Raw genomic sequence first — 23,101 nt, 5'->3', positions numbered from 1 at the left:
TGTGCCAGCCACATGTCCCACACCATTCACCTTCTTCACAGTCTGGGGTTCTCACTAAATTACCCAAAATCACATCTCCAACCCGCACACGTACAACAGTACCTAGGTGCGACCATAGAGACACTGGCAGCCACGGCTCAGCCAAATTTAGTGAGGATCAACAGCATGCAAATGCTGATTTCCAAGTTCAAACCACAACACTCCCTTCCTGCGCGAGTGTTCATGCAGTTGATAGGCATGATGGCCTCCTGAATCTTCATAGTCCCACACGCGAGACTACATATGCGCCCGCTTCAGGAGTGCTTAGCACGTCAATGGAATCAAGCTCACGGGCAACTAAAAGACCTAGTGTTGGTGAGCGGTCGGGCATACAACTCTCTGCATTGGTGGAACCCACAAAACCTTTGCAAGGGCCGACCGTTCCAAGAGCCTGTTCCACAAATAATACTGACAGCGGACGCGTCTCTCCAGGGATGGGGAGCTCATGTACTCAATTACACAGTGCAGGGACTATGGACAATACAACAAAAGAAGATGCACATCAACCTTCTGGAACTGATGGCAATCTTCCTAGCAATGAAAGCATTCAAAGTACACTTGTGCAACAAAGTCGTGTTGATCCGGACGGACAACATGACCGCCATGTACTACATACAAAAGCAGGGAGGAACACACTCTCCACAGTTGTCTCATCTGGCTCAGAGCATGTGGAAGTGGGCCATTCAGAGGAACATGTTCCTCATGGCGGAACAGCTCCCCGGCAAGGACAACCAGATGGTGGATCTGCTAAGCAGACACAGCCACCAGATGCACGAGTGGGAGTTACACCCATCAGTACTCCAACCGTACTTCCAGCAGTGGGGTCATCCAGACCTAGACCTATTCGCCACAAGCGAAAACGCAAAATGCCAAAGCTTTGCCGCCAGGTTCCCACATCCGCAGTCGCAGGGCAATGCGATATGGATGAACTGGTCCGGCAGATTTGCGTACGCTTTTCCCCCAGCACCATTGATACCGCTGGTGGCGCGCAAACTCAGACAACACTCACTGACACTCGTCCTAGTTGCTCCAACATGGGCATGCCAACCATGGTACACCACCTTTCTCGAACTTTCCGTGGTGCCGCATCAAAGGCTGCGGATCAAACCCGCGCATTTGACGCAGAACAATGGAGAGATTCAGCACCCAGATCCGCAACAGCTGAACCTGGCAATCTGGCTCCTGAAGTCCTAGAGTTTGGCTACCTGAATCTGCCACCTGACTGTATGGACATCATTAAGGAAGCTAGAAGACCCACTACCAGAGCTTGCTATGCAGCCAAATGGAAAAGGTTCGTAATTTATTGCAATAGCAATGACATTAACCCGCTAGACGCATCCATCCAAAACATAATTTGTTACCTCTTACACCTATACCGATGCAATCTGGCATACACCTCAATACGTGTCCATTTGACCGCAATATCAGCCTATCTCCAGAACATGCAGCACCTCTCTTTATTCAGAGTGCCTGCCATCAAAGCATTCTTGGAAGGACTCAAAAGAGTAATTCCTCCAAGCCACCCACCAGCTCCAATGTGGAACCTCAACTTGGTCCTCACACGCCTGATGGGTCCACCCTTCGAACCTCTACACTCATGCGAGATTCAATTCCTCACCTGGAAAGTAGCTTTCCTAATAGCGATCATTTCTTTGAGGAGAGTTAGTGAACTCCAGGCACTAACCATTCAAGAGCCATTCATACAGGTTCACGCAAACCGGGTCGTACTACGTACCAACCCAAAATTCATGCCCAAAGTGATATCGCAGTTCCACATGACTCAAACTATTGAACTGCCTGTTTTCTTTCAAAACCCACAAACTGTCGCAGAAAGAGCACTCCATACACTGGATGTAAAGAGAGCCCTCATGTACTATATAGACAGGACTAAAGTCTTCAGGAAAACAAAACAACTTTTCGTTGCCTTTGCCCCACACCACAAAGGTAACGCCATCTCCAAAGCAGGTATAGCCAGATGGATCGTTAAATGTATTCAAATTTGCTATCAAAAAGCTAAACGCACATTAACGATTCCCCCACGAGCCCACTCAACACGTAAGTTAGGGGCCTCCATGGCTTTCCTGGGAAACATTCCTTTGCATGATATATGTAGAGCAGCCACCTGGTCCACTACACATACATTTACCAAACACTATTGTGTAGATGTGCAATCAAAACAGCAGGCAGCTGTAGGACAGGCTGTTCTCAAAACTCTTTTTCAGACCGCTGCAGCTGGCACTGGTGGCCGCCGCTAATAGAGGGTACTGCTATATATTCTATGCACAGATATGAATTCAGCAGCCCACATGCCTCGAACTGAATATGCTACTTACCAGTATGCATCTGTTCTTGGCATGTAGGGCTGCTGACATTCATATCGCCCACCCTCCTCCCCGGCGCCTGTAGCAGCTGCAGCTCTCAGAATTACTGTAAGCATGGTCATCACTTTCTGTATCTACTCCATCACTGCCACAATGGCGAAAAACAATCTGAGGATGGAGAGGATGCCCATGCGCACTGTGGTCCAGGGGAGGAGTCGCCTATCTCAGGATACTTCGAAGACTCTTCCAGGACAACAACGTGCAAACATCCGGACCCAACACTAGGCGGCGATCTATGCACAGATATGAATGTCAGCAGCCCTACATGCCAAGAACAGATGCATACTGGTAAGTAGCATATTCATTCATGGATATGTCGTCCCACGAGCCAGAATGATAACCATTGTAGTTGGCTGGCCATGCCGTATGCTCGAAAGTCTGGGGTGCCAAGACCTCCCTCCTGTAATTTAGCCAGGCTCACTCTCCTTCGTCTTTTACCCCATATAAGCTCCGACAGAAGTGTATCGAGTGTACAAAAGATTTTGGCTGGAATCAGGACCGGTAATTGGGGGACCCTTTTGGTGTATTGGAGGGTCTTCTTCCAGTACATTAATGCTGTCTTAAGCAAGAGGGGTCTGTGGGTGGGATCTTAGCGTGCGGCAACAGTAGAGTGTGAAGGACACCCTGGTTAAGAAGCTGGGGTGTATAGCCTATTTCATGGATATGTCGTCCCGCGAGCCAGAAAGATAACCATTGTAGTTGGCTGGCCATGCAGTATGCTCCAAAGTCTGGAGTGCCAAGACCTCCCTCCTGTAATTTAGCCAGGCTCACTCTCCTTCGTCTTTTACCCCATATAAGTTCCGACAGAAGTGTATCGAGTGTATAAAAGATTTTGGCTGGAATCAGGACCGGTAAATTAGTAAAGGAATATAGGAGACGGGGGAAGATCACCATTTTAGAAAGGGCTACTCTACCCATCACCGACAATTGTAACGAAATCCAGAAAGAGATCTGCATCCGGGGTGATACTATTGCTTTCAGCAAGTTGCCATCTATTAGGTCTTGGGAAGTTCTATACATTTGTATACACCAGTACTTAAAAGTATGTGGGGCGGTCGTTAGGATAAGGTCGCAGAATATCACTGGGTCTGGGGTGTCTTTATGACGCATATAAAAAACAAGTCATTTATTTGCGTTGATTGCCAGGCCTGATACCAGTTCGAATTGTTTAAATATGGAAGGGATGGGTTCCAAGTCTGTAGTAAGGTCTTTTAGGAAAAGAATAATGTCATCCGCATACGCGGACACTACATGCATTTTGTTACTAATTGGAATCCCCAAATCTGTGGCCTCGTTGCGGAGCTTAATGAGTAGGGGCTCTAGTGCCAGGACAAACAATAGCGGCGACAGGGGACATCCCTGCCAAGTACCCCTTGCTATGGAATAAGCAGGAGATATATGAGAGCCAGTCCTGGCCCGTGCTGTGGGGGTGGTATATAATCATTCTACACATTGCAACTACCCTCTCGGAATACCACATTTTTCCATAGCGGCCAGCATGTAAGTCCAATCAAGTGTGTCAAACGCTTGAGGCATGTTAAGGGAGATATACCCAGTTTTGCAAGAGCGGTCCGCTGCATATAATGGGGACGCCTGATATTTAGGGATGTATTGCGGCCAGGTATAAATCCACATTGATCAATATGGATTAGTTTTGGGAGATAAGGGGGAGATGTTTCGCCAGTATTTTACTGAGTATTTTATATTTGGTAGGTAATAATGAAAGGGGGCGGTAGCCTGACACGTCACGAGGGTCTCTATTCGGTTTGGGGAGAGAAATAACTAGTGCTTGCATGGTTGTTAATGGTAGAGTGCGCTCCTCTATACCTGTCTTGTAAAGGTTCTCTAGGCACGGGCCAGTTTCTCCGCATGCAGTGAGTAAAAATCCACTGGTAAGCCATCCAGGCTCGGGGTCTTATTAAAGAAGCCATCAAGGACCTTCCCAAAAATATCAGTTTTAGTGATAGGGGTTTCTAATTCTGATTAAGCGTCTGCCGTCAGCTTAGGGTTTGTGAGGTCATCCAAAAAGGCTGATATGTGTTCATGTGATGGAACTGCTGAAGCACTGTATAGGTTTTTATAGTGTGAACAGAATGCTAGGTTAATGTCTGCTTGAGTAAAAACAACTGTACCATCCGGAAGGGATATTTCTGGTATCAGGACTGGGAAGTGGGGGTGGGGGTGGGGAGTGTTACGTATAAGGCGTGCTAAAAGGGTACCTGATTTATCTGCCTCCTTATGATTATACTGAGTGCATGCCCTATAGTCTATCAGGCAAAGTTGTTCGAGTTCAGCATGTTTGATTCTGGCTTATTGTAATTGTGCTTGATAAGTTGGATTAGTGATAGCTGCATTTTCCAGATTATTAAGGGAATCTTCCACCATAGTAAGATTCTTGTGTTTCCTGTCGAGCTCCTACAGTTGTCTCTATTGCCGTGCCTCTAATCACTGACTTAAATGCATCCCACTCGACTAAGAGGGAAGATGCAGATTCGTCATTCTCTTTAATATAATTAGTAATGGCTGTACCTAATGTATCATGAAAGACCGTGTCCTCCAGGGTTTGTGGCCAAGGCCGCTAAGTTGGGACTGGGGTGGACACCCTCCCCCATTCAAGGATTATTTCAAGCGGGTTGTGGTCGGACAATGTTTTTCTGAGATACTTGGAATCAACAATCTGGGATACCACGGGCGTGGAGCAAACAATTGTCTATTCTGGTGTGCAACTGGTGTGGAAGGGAATAGAATGAATATTCTCGACTATTATGATGTTGTATGCGCCATACATCTTGCACTGTCCAGCGGTGGCCCGAGCTTGTAAAAAGCCTGCATTTTTAGTGGATACCGCTCCTCTAACCAGGGGGTGAGAACGATTTAAGTGGACATCCATGCTAGAATTAAAATATCCGCCAATGACCCATGTATAGGTTACCCAATCTAATAAGACTGTGTTTAGGTTAGTGAGGTAAGTATTCTGCTCGTAATTCGGGGCGTATACGCTGCCATGACTATCGGAATACCAGCTAAGCTGCCCTGTAGTAGTACATAATGCCCTGCTGTGTCTATCCGTTGTTCCACCAACACAAGGGGTACCCCACTCCTAAACCAAATAAGAGACCCTCTTGCAAAGGCAGAGTAGGAGGTGTTAAAAATGTGTCCTCTCCATTTTTTGCGCATTTTGGTCACTTCTGAATTAGTTAAATGTGTTTCCCGAATAAGAGATATTTGGACTTTTCGCCTATTCAGGTGGGCGTAAATTCTGTGTAGTTTGTGGACTGATCCCATTCCCTGCACATTTCATGTCAGTATTTTGTATTTATCTAACACAGCCATTCCACATCAGACTGGTATAAAGGAATGCCCTAGGGAAGCACGAGGAATACAATGCATCATGTGACAGAGGGTGGACCAGGAACCAATAAACCCTCCTTAAACTACAACACCCAATACTAGGGCCAACAATTAAACTATGTTGGTCCAAACACATTTGTGAACTTGCTAATTCCAAACGGTTATACAATGCAGTAACTGCCAGGGGGGTGGCTCCTATGCAGAGCATGACTTACCAATTGCAGACAGAGCTATACTCATGGCGGGACCCTGTAGTATGTTAAACTAGGCAGAAACCTGGGGAGAAAAACATACTGTAAATACATCGATAATGTCTTACTTCCCTTTAGCATGTTAGGTTAGGTCCATAATTGCAAGAGATCCATGGAGATTGATTGGTAGGATTAGCCAAATAAGTCCTTTACAATCGGCGGGGTAATCGAGGGGAACAGGATATCATTACTCTCTGAATCCAAAGGCATCGTGTTGTTGTTGGATTGTTCCGGAGACGTGACTTGTGGAGTGTCACGCATGGAGGCACCTGCCGCCAACGCCGACTCCTGTTCCAGTAGGGCCTGCCCCGGTGATGTTTTTTTGGTAGGTAATGTTCGTGTTGATCTATTGCAACGGGACCCAGGCTTATTTGTCTGCGTTTGCACAAGTCTTAGTCGTTGATCTATATTGTCCAGTGACCCTGAAGTGGTGTATCCTTTGAAGGCTAATCAGGTTGTTTCCCTTTTGTGCGTCCCATTACAATGTGTGTGATACAGCACTTTGAGTAGGAAGAGGGTGCTACCGCAAGACGTAGTGACCTGCTTGGTAAGTGCATCAACAAGATAAAGGAGGATGGTTTTTGTGGCCGTAGGAGAGTGACCATGTTGGAGTCAGGCGCACTGACTGGTTCAACCCCTTGAAGTCCAGCGAAGCAGATCAGTGACATAATGAATATGAGATTTGTATCCACCAACCTCCGTGGATACCACACCAGGGTAAGGGGAACTCACCCGCACTGCGCAGTGAGCGCCCAGTCAATCCCAGGCCCTAAAAGGCTCCCTTGAGCCGCCTTGAGCTGACGAGCTCGGGAGTGCCTGCATGCCCTGAGTGGAATTATGCCCGAGAAAATTAAGCGGCAGCACGTCCAGCAACCTATGAACTTTTTCCCTACTGATGACGGAGAAATCCAGAAACACGTGTCTAGGGATACGCTATGAAAATCATGGAATTGAGCCAAGTGAAACTACGAACTTTGTCCTTTGTCAAGAATAATGAACTACACTGACCAAGATGCTTAGAGGTAATGACGCCGAGACGTGAAGTCAGCGTGCTCCCACCACCTTCCCACAATTTAAAAGGCTCCCTTGAGCCGCCTTGAGCTGACGAGCTCGGGAGTGCCTGCATGCCCTGAGTGGAATTATGCCCGAGAAAATTAAGCGGCAGCACGTCCAGCAACCTATGAACTTTTTCCCTACTGATGACGGAGAAATCCAGAAACACGTGTCTAGGGATACGCTATGAAAATCATGGAATTGAGCCAAGTGAAACTACGAACTTTGTCCTTTGTCAAGAATAATGAACTACACTGACCAAGATGCTTAGAGGTAATGACGCCGAGACGTGAAGTCAGCGTGCTCCCACCACCTTCCCACAATTTAAAAGGCTCCCTTGAGCCGCCTTGAGCTGACGAGCTCGGGAGTGCCTGCATGCCCTGAGTGGAATTATGCCCGAGAAAATTAAGCGGCAGCACGTCCAGCAACCTATGAACTTTTTCCCTACTGATGACGGAGAAATCCAGAAACACGTGTCTAGGGATACGCTATGAAAATCATGGAATTGAGCCAAGTGAAACTACGAACTTTGTCCTTTGTCAAGAATAATGAACTACACTGACCAAGATGCTTAGAGGTAATGACGCCGAGACGTGAAGTCAGCGTGCTCCCACCACCTTCCCACAATTTAAAAGGCTCCCTTGAGCCGCCTTGAGCTGACGAGCTCGGGAGTGCCTGCATGCCCTGAGTGGAATTATGCCCGAGAAAATTAAGCGGCAGCACGTCCAGCAACCTATGAACTTTTTCCCTACTGATGACGGAGAAATCCAGAAACACGTGTCTAGGGATACGCTATGAAAATCATGGAATTGAGCCAAGTGAAACTACGAACTTTGTCCTTTGTCAAGAATAATGAACTACACTGACCAAGATGCTTAGAGGTAATGACGCCGAGACGTGAAGTCAGCGTGCTCCCACCACCTTCCCACAATTTAAAAGGCTCCCTTGAGCCGCCTTGAGCTGACGAGCTCGGGAGTGCCTGCATGCCCTGAGTGGAATTATGCCCGAGAAAATTAAGCGGCAGCACGTCCAGCAACCTATGAACTTTTTCCCTACTGATGACGGAGAAATCCAGAAACACGTGTCTAGGGATACGCTATGAAAATCATGGAATTGAGCCAAGTGAAACTACGAACTTTGTCCTTTGTCAAGAATAATGAACTACACTGACCAAGATGCTTAGAGGTAATGACGCCGAGACGTGAAGTCAGCGTGCTCCCACCACCTTCCCACAATTTAAAAGGCTCCCTTGAGCCGCCTTGAGCTGACGAGCTCGGGAGTGCCTGCATGCCCTGAGTGGAATTATGCCCGAGAAAATTAAGCGGCAGCACGTCCAGCAACCTATGAACTTTTTCCCTACTGATGACGGAGAAATCCAGAAACACGTGTCTAGGGATACGCTATGAAAATCATGGAATTGAGCCAAGTGAAACTACGAACTTTGTCCTTTGTCAAGAATAATGAACTACACTGACCAAGATGCTTAGAGGTAATGACGCCGAGACGTGAAGTCAGCGTGCTCCCACCACCTTCCCACAATTTAAAAGGCTCCCTTGAGCCGCCTTGAGCTGACGAGCTCGGGAGTGCCTGCATGCCCTGAGTGGAATTATGCCCGAGAAAATTAAGCGGCAGCACGTCCAGCAACCTATGAACTTTTTCCCTACTGATGACGGAGAAATCCAGAAACACGTGTCTAGGGATACGCTATGAAAATCATGGAATTGAGCCAAGTGAAACTACGAACTTTGTCCTTTGTCAAGAATAATGAACTACACTGACCAAGATGCTTAGAGGTAATGACGCCGAGACGTGAAGTCAGCGTGCTCCCACCACCTTCCCACAATTTAAAAGGCTCCCTTGAGCCGCCTTGAGCTGACGAGCTCGGGAGTGCCTGCATGCCCTGAGTGGAATTATGCCCGAGAAAATTAAGCGGCAGCACGTCCAGCAACCTATGAACTTTTTCCCTACTGATGACGGAGAAATCCAGAAACACGTGTCTAGGGATACGCTATGAAAATCATGGAATTGAGCCAAGTGAAACTACGAACTTTGTCCTTTGTCAAGAATAATGAACTACACTGACCAAGATGCTTAGAGGTAATGACGCCGAGACGTGAAGTCAGCGTGCTCCCACCACCTTCCCACAATTTAAAAGGCTCCCTTGAGCCGCCTTGAGCTGACGAGCTCGGGAGTGCCTGCATGCCCTGAGTGGAATTATGCCCGAGAAAATTAAGCGGCAGCACGTCCAGCAACCTATGAACTTTTTCCCTACTGATGACGGAGAAATCCAGAAACACGTGTCTAGGGATACGCTATGAAAATCATGGAATTGAGCCAAGTGAAACTACGAACTTTGTCCTTTGTCAAGAATAATGAACTACACTGACCAAGATGCTTAGAGGTAATGACGCCGAGACGTGAAGTCAGCGTGCTCCCACCACCTTCCCACAATTTAAAAGGCTCCCTTGAGCCGCCTTGAGCTGACGAGCTCGGGAGTGCCTGCATGCCCTGAGTGGAATTATGCCCGAGAAAATTAAGCGGCAGCACGTCCAGCAACCTATGAACTTTTTCCCTACTGATGACGGAGAAATCCAGAAACACGTGTCTAGGGATACGCTATGAAAATCATGGAATTGAGCCAAGTGAAACTACGAACTTTGTCCTTTGTCAAGAATAATGAACTACACTGACCAAGATGCTTAGAGGTAATGACGCCGAGACGTGAAGTCAGCGTGCTCCCACCACCTTCCCACAATCCCAGGCCCTAGGGCAGGACCAGCAGGGAACGCAAGACAAACGGCACAATCTATATATTAGGGGCTGTAAGGGTCGTCTGCTATTTGTTCAAAAGCCGGGAAAAACTCTGAGTCCTCTCAACACCAAAGGGGAGCACAGCCGTGCACTGGGCGATCCAGTTACTCCCTCCCTATGATCGATATATTTTATATAGTAGCTTTGTAAAGTAATCGCTATTCAGGCCTTTTAGTATGGTCAGCCCCTCAAGTGTACAGGGCCGTCGGGTAGTTAAGGCGAAACAGTGAAGCCGGAGCAAAAGGAGTACTCCAACAATCGGTCCAGACAAAGTATGGAGGTCACAGTTTTCACAGCCGCAGTTTTGGTACTGGTAAAGGTGGTGCAATATTCCCTGTATTGTGTTGTGTAAGTACAATAAGAGAGCCAGGTCCCGGCTACCTCAGTAGTGTAAGCGGGGGAGGAGGACAGACATCAGATGTGACTAGCCCACCATCGAGCTTTTCAAGCGGACTCAGCCTCCCTTCAATGCCGGTATGTAAATATGCCCCTTTTTTGGGGGGGAAGGCTGCAGTCCGGTTCCTCGCAAGCGCTGATTGGGCGCCAACCGCGGTGAAATGAACTTTCTCGTCCAGGCCCCGTAATGAGGGTACAATGTCAATGCTACTGCACAAACCACAGTATCCACTGAGAGGCAGAAACCACACCATGGCCGCAGGCCGCCGAATTTAATGTAGGCACTTATGGAAGTTCGCTGGTTCCGGGCAGGTTGAAAAGGTGAATAAACACCACAGTCAAAGACTGTATGCAATATGCGGCACCAGGAGTAGCCTTGTACACAGGGAAGAAAATGCGTTGCGTTTTGCTCACTGTTAGGGCGTAATATTCAGGTCTCCCCGATCCGAGGGATCGTGCCCCGGCCGTGGGCAGGTCCCGGGTCTGCACGGGTCGTCCCCGCCGCTGTACAGAGTAGTACTGTGCTGTGGTCGATGAGCGGCCTCCGGACACTGTCTCCCGGGCAGCCTCGCCCCTCGGCTTCACGAGGCCACGTAGTGCGTTGTCGGGCTTTCTTGGCTTTGCTTGGGAGTCACGGGGCTCCGCAGGGTTGTTGCTGCGGTCGATCTACTCCTGAAGCCTCACCGACCGGTAGGGGGAAGTTTCAGGCAGGATTGCCCCCAGGTTCCGTGGTGAAAAGCAGGATTATTCAGGTCCCAGCCGGGAGCTCTGTTAATGTGCGGCTGCCATGCTTGGCGGTTAGCCACGCCTCTCCCCTACCACAGCAGACTTTGTAATTTAGCGGGATGGCCTTGTGTATTTATAAATTGAAGAGAATTAAGACAGAATTAGAGGAGTTTCGAAAATGACTAGGGGAAATGGTGGATGGCTTCAGGGTGGCTATGGCAGTAGACATACAGTGTAGCACACAGGAGGTTTTAAATGGGCATCACTTTTGGGAGTTCCAGCTTCTAGCAAATAATTGGTGACTCCTACACTTTCTGATACACTTTCAGGACCAATTATTTGGCATTTATTGCTACGCCATACTGAACACTGCTCTCAAAATATGCTTGGGCGGTGTCAGTTTAAAGGGGCAAATTTATACTATTCACGAAGCAGCTGTACTTATGGCATTTGTATGCAGGACCAGGCAAGTGGCCCTAATATAGCTGAGCGTGGTGGGGCTAGCCAAAAGGAAATAGTTAGTCCTGAAAATGGAGATCAGCGGTCTGTCAGTAGAGAGACACAATACTTTCAAGCAAATAATTAGGAGTTAAGCCTAACTCCCCAGTGGGCGGTCTGTACTGCTACATTCAGATCAGGTAGGCCGATCTCTTTATGCCTTTCGTGTTCCTGTGGTCAAGCCAAAGTCTACAGTTGAAAGGGAGGTGTCCACTCAGTCAGTCGAGTAGAGAACCACAGTGCAAAAAGCACAGGAGGCAGGCCTCCTCCAGTGTTTTTATACACCTTTATTCCCTCAGTGAAATACAGGAGACTCAGAAAGAGATGCCAGCCCCTACTATCTAACATCTCTGTGCTCCAAACTGCTTCAGTTCTTCTGGGTTATTTTCATGAGATTAGAGGTGCATACTGCCACCTAGTATGTAATCTTGCCACTTCATTTGTTAGTCAAAATGCTGGAGGGGAAAGGGTACCTTGTAAATGCTTTTCTGGTGTCCAAGGCACAGCCAGTGGGCTCACAGGAACATGTTCCAGATATTTCTGGTCTATCTCGCCAGGACCCTGCCTCTTTGATGTTACTCAAATGTTGTGGTAGACGCATCAGATTCATCTAAGCCCTCCATTCAGGAGCAGTTGTAAGACCAGGAGCATCCTGTTCAGAGGTTTCGACACCCCTCCATCATCCCCTCTGATCTCTCTACAGGTTTTGCCTTCATGCTGTCCTCCATATTCTGCTCACTCGGTCTGGAATGCTTTCATTGCAGAATTGAAGGGTAGACCACCTCCGGTGCCCCCTGTCCTACTCCATCCTCAGGTCCCGGTGCAGCACTTGTCTGCTCTGGTGCAATTCCCAAGACCAGAGAACTAGCCTAAGGCACTAATTCCTCTGGATAACCAGCACCGCTGACACTGATTCAACTTTCAATTCCGACTTTAGCCAAAATGCTCTAGCTTTCTGATAATTTCCCCTGAGATCACTTAACATGCCCTGCCCTGCGCTTGAATTTGAGAGTTGCATCTCTTTGCTCCTGGAATATACCTAATATGAGTGCAAGTTCATGCCCCGCCTGGGCGTAGTAGCTGTTGATGTCCAAGAACCTTATTGAAATGGTCTCCAGGACCAAGGGCACTGTTTAACCCTGCACTTACTGCCTCTCAGACCTTAGGCTAAGGCAAAAATGATTGATCTTCCCTTCAATACGAATAGCTTATTTGATCCTATAGCAGTACTAAACAGACTATCTGGCTAGCACTGCTACTGGGCTGTCATAGCAACTGATGTTTTGATGAAGAATCTCTATGATCGACACCTGACCTTGCCCCCTCTGTCCATACTGCCTCAGCCTGCATCCCAAGAAACTCTGCTGGAGGAAGTGAAGAGCTACTCTTTTTAGGATCAACCACGCCGGACCCATCCCTCAGAATAGTGCAAAAATTTGACACCTGCTAATTCATTAAAGAGAAAAATTAGGGCTGGACCCCATCTGGGAACTCTATACTGTAAACTAGCTTCTCCCCTGCAGATGTTCAGGATTCTGACATTGGCGGGGTGGTGTACGATGGCAAAAACCAGGGCTAGCTGTGGTTTCTTGATAATTCGGTTACCTGCTTCTATCGACCATGCGAGAGGTGCACAGGATCCATCCCTGCTTTACGATGGCAAACCAGCACTACAAGACACTACTGTTTATTCTCAATTGCATCCTTCATACCATATCTAAGATCCTAGCTTTGGTAAAGGCTTTCCAATGACAGCAGATAGCCCATTGCTATTGGAAATCCCAAAATTGACATTACATTAGGATCAAAGGAGGATGTAGAGCTCAGTTTAGCCCGGACACACTTTTCAGCGTTTTGTCCTCTACTCCAAAACTCCTTGTTCCCTTCTAGATTAATTCAATTTATAGGGGTTGATACCAGCCAGGTTAGCGCCTTTTCCCACCAGAGAAAGTGATCTCCAAAGCAGTGAATTACTTTATGCCCAATGAGCCAGCCTGGGTTTTACAATAGCTTCTAGAAATGGAGGCATCCTGCATTTGGGTCTTGCCCAAAGTAACACCCAACATGCCAATCTTGCGGCACCACTTGCAGGAGCATTGGGACCAGTAGCTTATAGGCATCTAGGTATCGGGTATGATAAATTTGCTTTCTGGGTAAATGAAGGCCAGGATCCCTCTGTGAAAGACTAATGGCGTTTCTTTTCACCTCGTTCCACCTCCAGCTCCTCCAAGATGTAAGGGAGTGCTTTGTCAGTTTGGTGCTTGTGGCTTGGTTTTGCCAAGTATGGTACTCCGACCTGGCGCAGCTGGTTCCTAGATACGCGAGCCGATTTCAGAGACCTATTATTCAAGGCTCATTGTCTCAAGAGGGTGGTATCATATCACATCAGTATACTGGAGCTCAGAGCAGGCCATCTATCTTTGAATTTGCTTGTTCACGATCAGTGAGTTCCTTATTCAGTGGACAACACACAAACGACTTATTAGCTCAACAATAAAGAAGAACAAGGATGTTCTCTAGAGCTACAACCCATATGACCGATTGCCCGAAATTTCACTCTCACTGCAATATATTTACCAGGTGCTTAAATCCTCTACCATATGCCTAAGCAAGTGCATGTCAGAAGACCAAGTATGGGTCAAGAGTCACTACTTCTTGAAACAGTTTCCAAATTTTGGGATTACCCTCAAAATTGACATTTTACTACTGACAGAAAATGCAAATTGACAAAACTTTGGATCCCAAATTCGTCCAGTGTGACCTGTTGAAGCATCTGCCTGACTGCATGAACTCTTACGGTGTCTAAGAGGGCCTCTGAAGTTACTGTGCACTTTTAAATGGAAGAGTTTCTGCTTCTGGTGCATTGAGAAGTCTGTTAACTGCATCCCATATCTACACAATACCATAGCCCTGACTTAACTTTTGCATTTGGCAACATCTGTTATACCTTAGTTTTTCATTACAGTACACTTCATATCTGTTACAGCCTTTAGAAAAACTTAATGCCGATTATCAATATTCAGAGCACCTGCAATCAAAGATTTTCTAGAAAGATAATAAGAAGTTTATCATCCTGGTAAACGAAATCTACGGTTGGCTAGCCTGATCGTGCTGCTTATGGAACCCATGCATAAGTCTATTCTACAGCACTTATGATAACACATCTGGTCACAATCACTTATGCCCACAGAGTGAGATTCAAGTGCTATGTAGGAACGCACCTCATAAGAGCAACCTGGTTTTTTTGTGTGTTTTTTTTATTTTGTTTTTAAGAATCCGTGCCTCTTTTCTACTAAAAGTGGTGTCTGACTTTATACATGTACTTTTTCCCCAAAGCATTTTCTCCATTAGTCCATACTTAGAGGGTTTTCAGGTATTACTAAGGGAAAGGTAAGGGTTTTGGGCTCTCAAATCATGTTTTTGTTAATTGCTGCCCAATAAATAAGAGATTCCTGCCTTTGAACAATCTATATCCTTATGGTTAGTGCCCTGTATAGTCTTGTGCTATCGAAAAATTCTATTGAAAAGTAAATTGTCACTCCGAGGTGAAACTAGAGCTCATTTTACTAGGAGACAGACAGTTTGTGTAGCCGTACTTAAAAGTGTAATAGCAGCAGTCAGTGGTGTAGCTATCCCTTGTGCCCGAGGCAGTCACTGCTTTTGACGTCCGCGACGGACGCATGAAAGAAGGGAGGGGGGGGGGGGTTGGTTAAGCTAATTACTTCGAACATTTTATTCTGTCTGATCTCATCAGTGACGGCTAGTGACATTTGAAAGTGGTGAGGTGTAAAAGTTAGGGTTGACTTTTAAGTAGCGAGCGAGCACCATATTTTATTTTACTTTCACTGTCAGTATTTTAAAGACTGTGTACCCCCATAATTGGGGCCCCATCTTACACATTTGCACACAATCACATTGACATCTTGCATACGTGACCATTGCCCTTTGCCCTCTATGCAAAGAGGCCAAGGATTGGATGGGCATGTATTCTGAACACGTTTTTGACTGACTGACTGACAGGCAGTGTGAGAAACTTGCACTTCCTTCAGCCTCCGTTCCAGTGCTCTCAACCATGGCATAAACACTGGTGATGGTCACTTGGTTAATTGGAGGGAGAAATGAAAGGTGGATAGGAGAGGAAAATAGAACTGAGAATGAGAGGCAAGAAGGGGATAGAATGAAAAAGAAGGGATGGGTAAGATAACAATGAGAAGAGGAAAAAAAAGATGTGGAGACAAGAGGAAACCTGGAATAGTGATGGAGATAAATAGCTAAAAATCTGTGATTTTGTAAAATCAAAACGAGGGAATATAACAGCAGGGCATTGTGTTGATGGTGCGCAACACATCCAGCATCATGTAACAGAAAAGGCCAGCAAGGGATGCGGGTAGGGCATGTCAGATCAAGGTTCAGTGGAGAAGGGGGTGGCGATAAAATGAAACTGTATGAGATAAACTGAGCATGTGGCTGGAGCCTGCTGAATTAGAGGGTTAGGGGGAGTTAAGCATATAAACCAACGTATAAAACGCGGGTATATTCCATTCAAGGGTTTCTGCCAGCCTTGGGAGATTACTTTTGCTACAGCAGCATTAAATATGCTTAACGTACATTATGTCCTATATTGTGCATAGCATACATTATGTCATATTGCGAAAAAAGTGTTTTAAAATGAAATGTTTGAGTTTTCAAAAATCTGCTTGTTAACTTGTGCCAAGCGGACAGTGTGCCTATAACGCTATCTCGACGGAAGGTGTTGGAGCACTCACATGTTACATAATTCCATGTTACATCATAACATTCATTTTTGTTTTCTATGCGAGGAGATTTATCCAGAATCACAGAATGTAGTGGCGATGCCGAGACTCAAAGATCAGACACTGCACTGTTATGTGTGAAACCCAGTTCGTTGAAATATTGAAGTATAGAACAAATGTCAAATTTGCAGCACAGATGTAGATACAGGCACGTTGATTTACGTAGGGTTCTTAAATCCCACTTAGCTGGCTCCAGGGAGTTGTGGTGTTCTGCGTTGCTGCCGGAGCATGAACTATATGAGGCCTGCGAACAGGACCCAGGATTGCAGGGGGCTAATCACAGTACTAGAGTGCGCCGCTAAATAATGCAAAGGATTAGCTCCCGCCTCTTTATTAGGTCTTGCAGACCTGCGTTGCAGCGCACATGCGGTGCTCGCTTCTGCGAGACATATTGTGGGTGAGTATATTTCAGAAGGGGGCTTGAAGCCCCGTCCCTCATTTCAATTGGCTGGCGTCACCGTTTATGCTAAACGGTGGCCTGCCATTGGAAATGAGCTATCTATGTTGCCTCCCTTTGGCTTTTTTGCCCGGCCCATCCGGACTGGACCGCCTGCATTACGGCTGTCGTGACGAAGTTTCTTATCAGAAGCTTCGTCACGCTGCCTTGCCAGTCCGGCTCTCTGATTGGGCCGGACAAAAAAGGAGACATGTCGCCGCGTGTTTATTTTTGCATCTCGCTTTCACTTTAAAGTGAAAGCGCAATGCAAAAATAAACAGCGGATGCCTGTTGAGCGCTTGTTTCCTGATGTAGCTTGTTACGCGTGGATAAAACGTAGCAAAATGGAAGCCGATCGGGCCGAAGTTGCTGCTGTCATGGCCCAGGTGTGAGGACACCCAGGACAGCTCGCTTGGTGCTGAGGTAAGGGGTCAGAAGGACGGCCCTCTTCTCTCTGACGGGCTGAGGGCACAGCTCACGATGAGGTACTGCGTGCAGCCAGTGTGTCCACAACCTTAGTGTGCGTAAAATGGAGGCAGCTTTGTTCCTGATTCCCAAATTCCGGCAGAAGTGAGTCTGTGCGTGTTAACTATTCCCCTTCATGGGTCGCCTTCGTTTAATGCAATGGGAATCCTGTATAAAGAAAAAGAAAAACTGGCATTCTTTAAACAAATTAATTTTTTAACCTACTCAGTATAATCAATGTTATACAATACAAAACAGACTGTGTAGTCAGCTGACAGATCTGCCATTGTGCATTTACGCGTCTTTTATCTTACACTGAGGCACGAGCAAAACACGCACCGGGATATTAACGAATAATTAATTACAGGTCTTCTCTGGAAAATCGCTAAGATATGTTGTTAGCGCAGGTTCTAGAGATATCTCGAATTGTCTGTGAAATTATTACGCTACAATGGTCAATCTTGGTTTTGCTCAAAATGCGACTTAAGGGCTATAGCGCCGACTTTGAAGCTGGGGAACCAGGTTCGAGTCTGGCAGAAGGCTCAGGCATCCTGTGATTCTGGGCAACTCACTTAATCTCCCCGTCCCTAAAAAATGAATGTGTTAGTGTGTAATGATCTTATAAAGCGCTCGAATACCTTCGGGTCGAGTTTGCGCTATATTTATATATATGTGTATGTATGTATATATATATATATATATATATATATATATATATATATATATATATATATTAAGGAATTCACCAAAACTACCCATCCGGTAGTAACAGGCATCCACAGCACCCCAATCAGGACTCGAAGCAGGTTGGATTTTTCTTATAATTTATTCCATCTCCAAGGTAGGGGATACAAACAGTCTACGCGTTTCGGCGATATGCCTTCACCTGGACCATAGGGTTTTCTACGTCTAGATTGTCTTATTTAAAGTGATAGGTGCAATATTAAGTCCATTTTCTCTTTTTACATTTTTGTGTGAGTTTTTTTAACAAATAAAACTTTCTTTAACATTCACTGTTATTTTAAGACGTATCGCTCTCCCACAACACGAAAGATTTCATTATAATTGGATAAAAATAATAATCATGACATCAAGCACAATCCAGCGTTAATCCATCAAGAGACATAAGCAGGAACGGACCACCACACAAACAAGTCTTGTTCCAATTTTGAGTGCTTTACTCCATATTTTCAGCCAGCATGACGCGTTTCGACCGGGGAGCCTGGTCTTGATCACATGACATGCCCTGACCACCCACGTGTTTAAATACAGGTATGTTTGAAAAACGGCTCCTCCCATGAGTAAATATAAACAACAGACTTAAGACTTTAGAAATTACTTTTTCCATGGTCGCGGTTACGTGCACACATTTAAACCAACATCATATTTTTTCAATCAAGGAATAATGTGTGAATCAAAACAAATATGATTGCATTTGGGAAATAGTGGGCAAGTGCCCATTATTTAACATTTGTGTATTCGTTTATGCCCAAAAGGGAGCTTATATATTCATATACCAGTATTTAGTTTTTGGTTTTTCTTAATTTTATAAGTGATTTTCCAAAATTATATCTTTATAAAAGAAAAACGAATTCAAAGAACAATTGTTCTATGATTTGATTCATGATAGATTAACCAATTGTGTAACCATTTTTTAGAACATTTCTTTAAAAAAACACTTTTTCTATATTTTAGAGGTACACTGCATAGGTCCGCAAATGTATGTTAATTCATTCTTTTCTGATTTTTTTCTGATATAAAGTGCTAAGTGCAAAAACAATCAGTATCTTGGTGCAACAAATCGGGAGCTTCCCCATTTAAGTTTAACATTGATACTTGGATACCAATGATTGAATTCATAACAGTTTGTTTCAGCGAATATCGTATTTCATACTCAGTTTTTTCAGTTCCTCTAAAGCTCCTTAACAATACAGTACATAACAATGGTTTATAAATAAAGATATATATACCACTAGCAAAATATGACTATGGAGTGAAAATAAACAAGGGCGCAAAACAGGCCACCCATGAACCTCGCCGCACACAAATGCGCAAAATATAATTTAAATATAGTTTTTAATTTATGACTGCGCTTGTCAGGCACTTACTGGCATGGGCACATGAAGTACTGTAATGGAAGAAAGACATGCATTTGTATTAAGACCACCAAACAAAATACAAACACTCTGGGCGCAGGGTATCGTTTACAACTCGAAAGCAGAGTAAAGAACTGTTAGAAGTGAAAGGTAAAAGCGGAGTTTCGACCTGTCTGTTTGATTTCTGCTAACGTCTGACAGGCGAGACAGGCGAGTAGGTTTTAGAAGGAAGCGATTAATTAATCCCATTTTTGGGGGCACTTAACCCCCGGGGACGAAGTGGTGTTTCAGGCGTGTGTGGGTTTGCTGTGTGCTTGTTTAGATTCGTATCCGAGGATTACAGACAGCCCTAAGGTGGCACAAACACTCTATATATTTTATACACTCAATTGACCACAGGCCACTGCCCCCAGAAATGTTGTGTGCCACAACCAGTGGCAAAGTTTGATAAACCGCTTAAACATTGCCCTCACCACCAAAATACAGAAAAGGAACACATACCCGATTTGCCCACCCTGTAGCTAGCTATTCGGTGTTGTTGCAAATATTTGTAAACGTAACACCGTGCAACCCCATACATTGTAGATTTGTATTCTGCACCGATCATAAAACCCCCTTTGTACCCAATCACGGAGACGATTTTACATCTCTGGCTCTCTGTACAGAAGGGAGAAGTTAACTCGGTTGGCTACTGTGCCTGCATCAGTTCTCTGGTCCTAAGCTGCACTAAATAAATTCGCAAACCCGCCAGCATTCGCCCCCTCCCCTACCCCTTTGTTGACGGTGGCGACACCAGCACGTTGTAATAAAAATAACAAAAGTTAAATGATCGGCAGGGAATGGAAAACAAATACATTATTGATATTTCTAATAATTTTCAAGAAATCAGAACGCATCATTTACTGCAGCGAGCCACTAAAAATCACATGCACACCCCAAGGCACCAGCAGAAATAAGGGATGCTGGGAATAGCACTTATAGGGCAGTCCCTGCCCCTCCCTGTGTATAAGGCCGGCAACCATCACAAGCCACGTTTATACTAACCAACTATCTATAGGTGAAACCCCTGACCCCTCATTACGTAATAACTCAAAAGTCAGAGCTCTGTGGCAGATTATTGTCCAAGGGATAACACTTGACTTCCTTCACACAACAGCTCCGTATTTTCTCAAGGGTTCGCATCCTGTATTTTTTTATTGCTAGTTTTTTCGTTATGTCAGTCTATAGATTGTTTATGTAGGCGTGAACGCTGTCTCTTGTGATCTTTATATGAAAGGTTATTGACGATTGGCAGTTGTCACAAAACCGTTCTAATTAAGCAACCATCTATAGGGTGAGGATGAGGCCTAACGGCAATAGTGGTCAACCTCGAAGCTAGGGAACCGGGTTCGAATCTCTACAGGGACGCTCAACATCCTGAGCTTCTGGGCAAATCACTTAATTTCCCCGTGCCTAACAAAATTAATTTGTCTGTCTGTAATGCAACTGGTGCTCATGTTATGCAAAGGGCTCCGATACCTTCCGATCGAGTTCGCGCTATATAAAACAACAAGCATTTAAAATGCAATAGGTCTCGCCTTTGATTAAGTTAAAGCCATTTGCTTTGCTAATGGTATCGTATAGCAAAGCAAATGGCATGAACTTAATGAAATGCGAGACCTGTTGCATTTTTAATGCTTGTTTATATTTCTTTTGTACAGCGCCCTGGTGCTCTTCTGTTTTGTTGGCGTTGAATACACAAGTCACTACCCATAGAAGCAAGGCATTGAAACAAACCCACAGTACCCCACAGGAGCACTGCACCAAAGAGTGCCACGCGGGGGGAATCGCCATGTTTAGTGTGCCACTCACCAGCAACCCTTGGCCCTGGAGATCTCTCTCTCACTCTCACTCTCTCTCTCTCTCTCTCACACACACTCTCTCTCTCAGGGACTGTCTTGCATCATAGATAGCCCCATCTGACTGCTGGTTCTCGTGATCCCTTGTGTCCGACTGACAGCAGCACGAGGAGGTAGATCCAGTTCCAAAAGGAGGTAAAGTAGAAGACTTTCCTTACACAAGCGAAGAACCAATTAAGCTAACCAATCTTGAAGATGCTCTCCTGCCGGTTTCAGCATGAGAGAAGCACCAGAATTGGTTGGAGCAGGCCAACGCAGCGCTCCTTTTGACAGTAGGAGCCTGGGCCTACAGTTCGCCTGGCTGTTTAAAACAACTCAGATTGGTGCGGTCTGAAGTGCGCATGTCTGCCTGGCCGGTGCAAGACTGCTGGACAATCAGACATGCACATTTTACAGCTTTAGGCAAGTAATTCCTGTTTCCAGTCAGCAGGAATGGTCCCACCCTGCCCTGATACCATGATGGAACAGTGACACTTCACTTTATAAAAATGGTAATAACCATTTCATTTGGTTTGTTTGCCGATGCCCGCGCAGCATGCAAGGAAACGCTCTTCCGCCCTAACGGAGGAACCGCACTGGCTCATCTACCTAATTGCTGCATTTAGGAAGAGAGCTCTTCTATTCATTGTCCCTTAATTGAACCAAGGATGCCTATAATTAAGAAAGAAGATCACCAGTAAATAAGTTGTTCTTCTCAATTAGTTAAAATTATGCAAGTACAAATGTCTCCTAGTACATGATTTTTTTTTAATTAATAGGTGTCACTTTTGATTTCCTGATGCAAAATACATTGTGATGTCAGTGCATGAAAACATCCAATTTGGACTGTTTATTCGACCATATGTTAATCACGCGACAAGCATCGTAAAGTTGCAAAAGTGTGCCATTACAGTACTTTTTTGTGAGAATTGTTGTCTTTTATTGCTAAATCAGTTTGCTAATAAGATACAATATATTTCAAGAAGCACGATAATCTAAAATGTTTCTCTGTATTTCCTTATTTTACAGCAAGGTGCAAACAATGCAGAGAAGTTTGACTATGTAAGTGCTTTTATTGTTTCTCAGACCATCAAATAATTTGACTACTGCATGCATGTAACAGTAATCAGTTATTTTATAAATGTAATTTCGAAAACCTGTGTGTTTTTAACATTGAAAAAAAACGTTTTTTCCAAGTTTCAATAATACAGTAGTGGCACTACTAAAAAATAACCTCGGTCTTTTTTATAGGGAAGTGGAACTCGATATCTGATCTTAGGAAAGCTAATGTGCCTGCCTTTAGAAGACTGATTATATTATTAGCACACAATATACCTGGCTGGATGATTGGGAACACCAATTCACCAACCATGTAAAACCTTCCTGACGCATGGTAACGCAAGGCAGCGCAATGGGCTGCCTTGCGTATTTTGTTGCTGTTTTTTTCCTATGAGGCTATTTCCTCTTTGCATATGTGCTGCAGAATGCAGCATGCATACAAAGAGGAAGTATCAAGGAGAAATTGATATTTTTCTCCTTGTTACGCCAGCCTCGGGTAGACTCATCAGTTTGGTGCAAACCTAGGTTTACAAGTCTTTGTAAATATGGGTTTGCATCAAAATACATTGATGGGATGCACAGGAACACCCTAACACCATGTAACATACAAATGCCGGATTTTATTTTATGTAGGTACGTGAGTGGGTTACTGCTTTAAGAACACAGATCCTTATTTATGTTAGTTGCATTGCAATCCTTCTGATACAACTCCGTTAGCTATGAACAAGGATATGTGACTGCTGCACCTTGTAACCCACCCACTGTTTTATGCAACACATCCTGTACATTGATTTACAAACATATATGATTTATTGTATATGTAATATGTCCGTATGATGTAAAGTGCT

The 23,101-nt window shown here is 45.1% G+C and overlaps 1 protein-coding gene across 2 annotated transcripts in view; it reads left to right on the top strand.

The window, feature by feature from the left end:
- The window catches only part of GLS (glutaminase), a 932,984-nt gene that overhangs the window by 297,529 nt on the left and 612,354 nt on the right, over positions 1 to 23,101 (top strand). For both annotated transcript variants that reach the window (XM_085648790.1, XM_085648791.1), the window contains exon 8: positions 22,224 to 22,256. In XM_085648790.1, coding sequence (XP_085504916.1) covers positions 22,224 to 22,256 — 33 coding nt within the window. The remainder of the gene's footprint in view (positions 1 to 22,223; positions 22,257 to 23,101) is intronic.

This window comes from Triturus cristatus, chromosome 3_2 (genome assembly GCF_964204655.1).
Source record: "Triturus cristatus chromosome 3_2, aTriCri1.1, whole genome shotgun sequence".
NCBI classification, from domain to species: Eukaryota; Metazoa; Chordata; class Amphibia; order Caudata; family Salamandridae; genus Triturus; species Triturus cristatus.
Note: the sequence above shows the minus strand (reverse complement) of the source record. Positions and strands in the feature narration are given on the sequence as shown.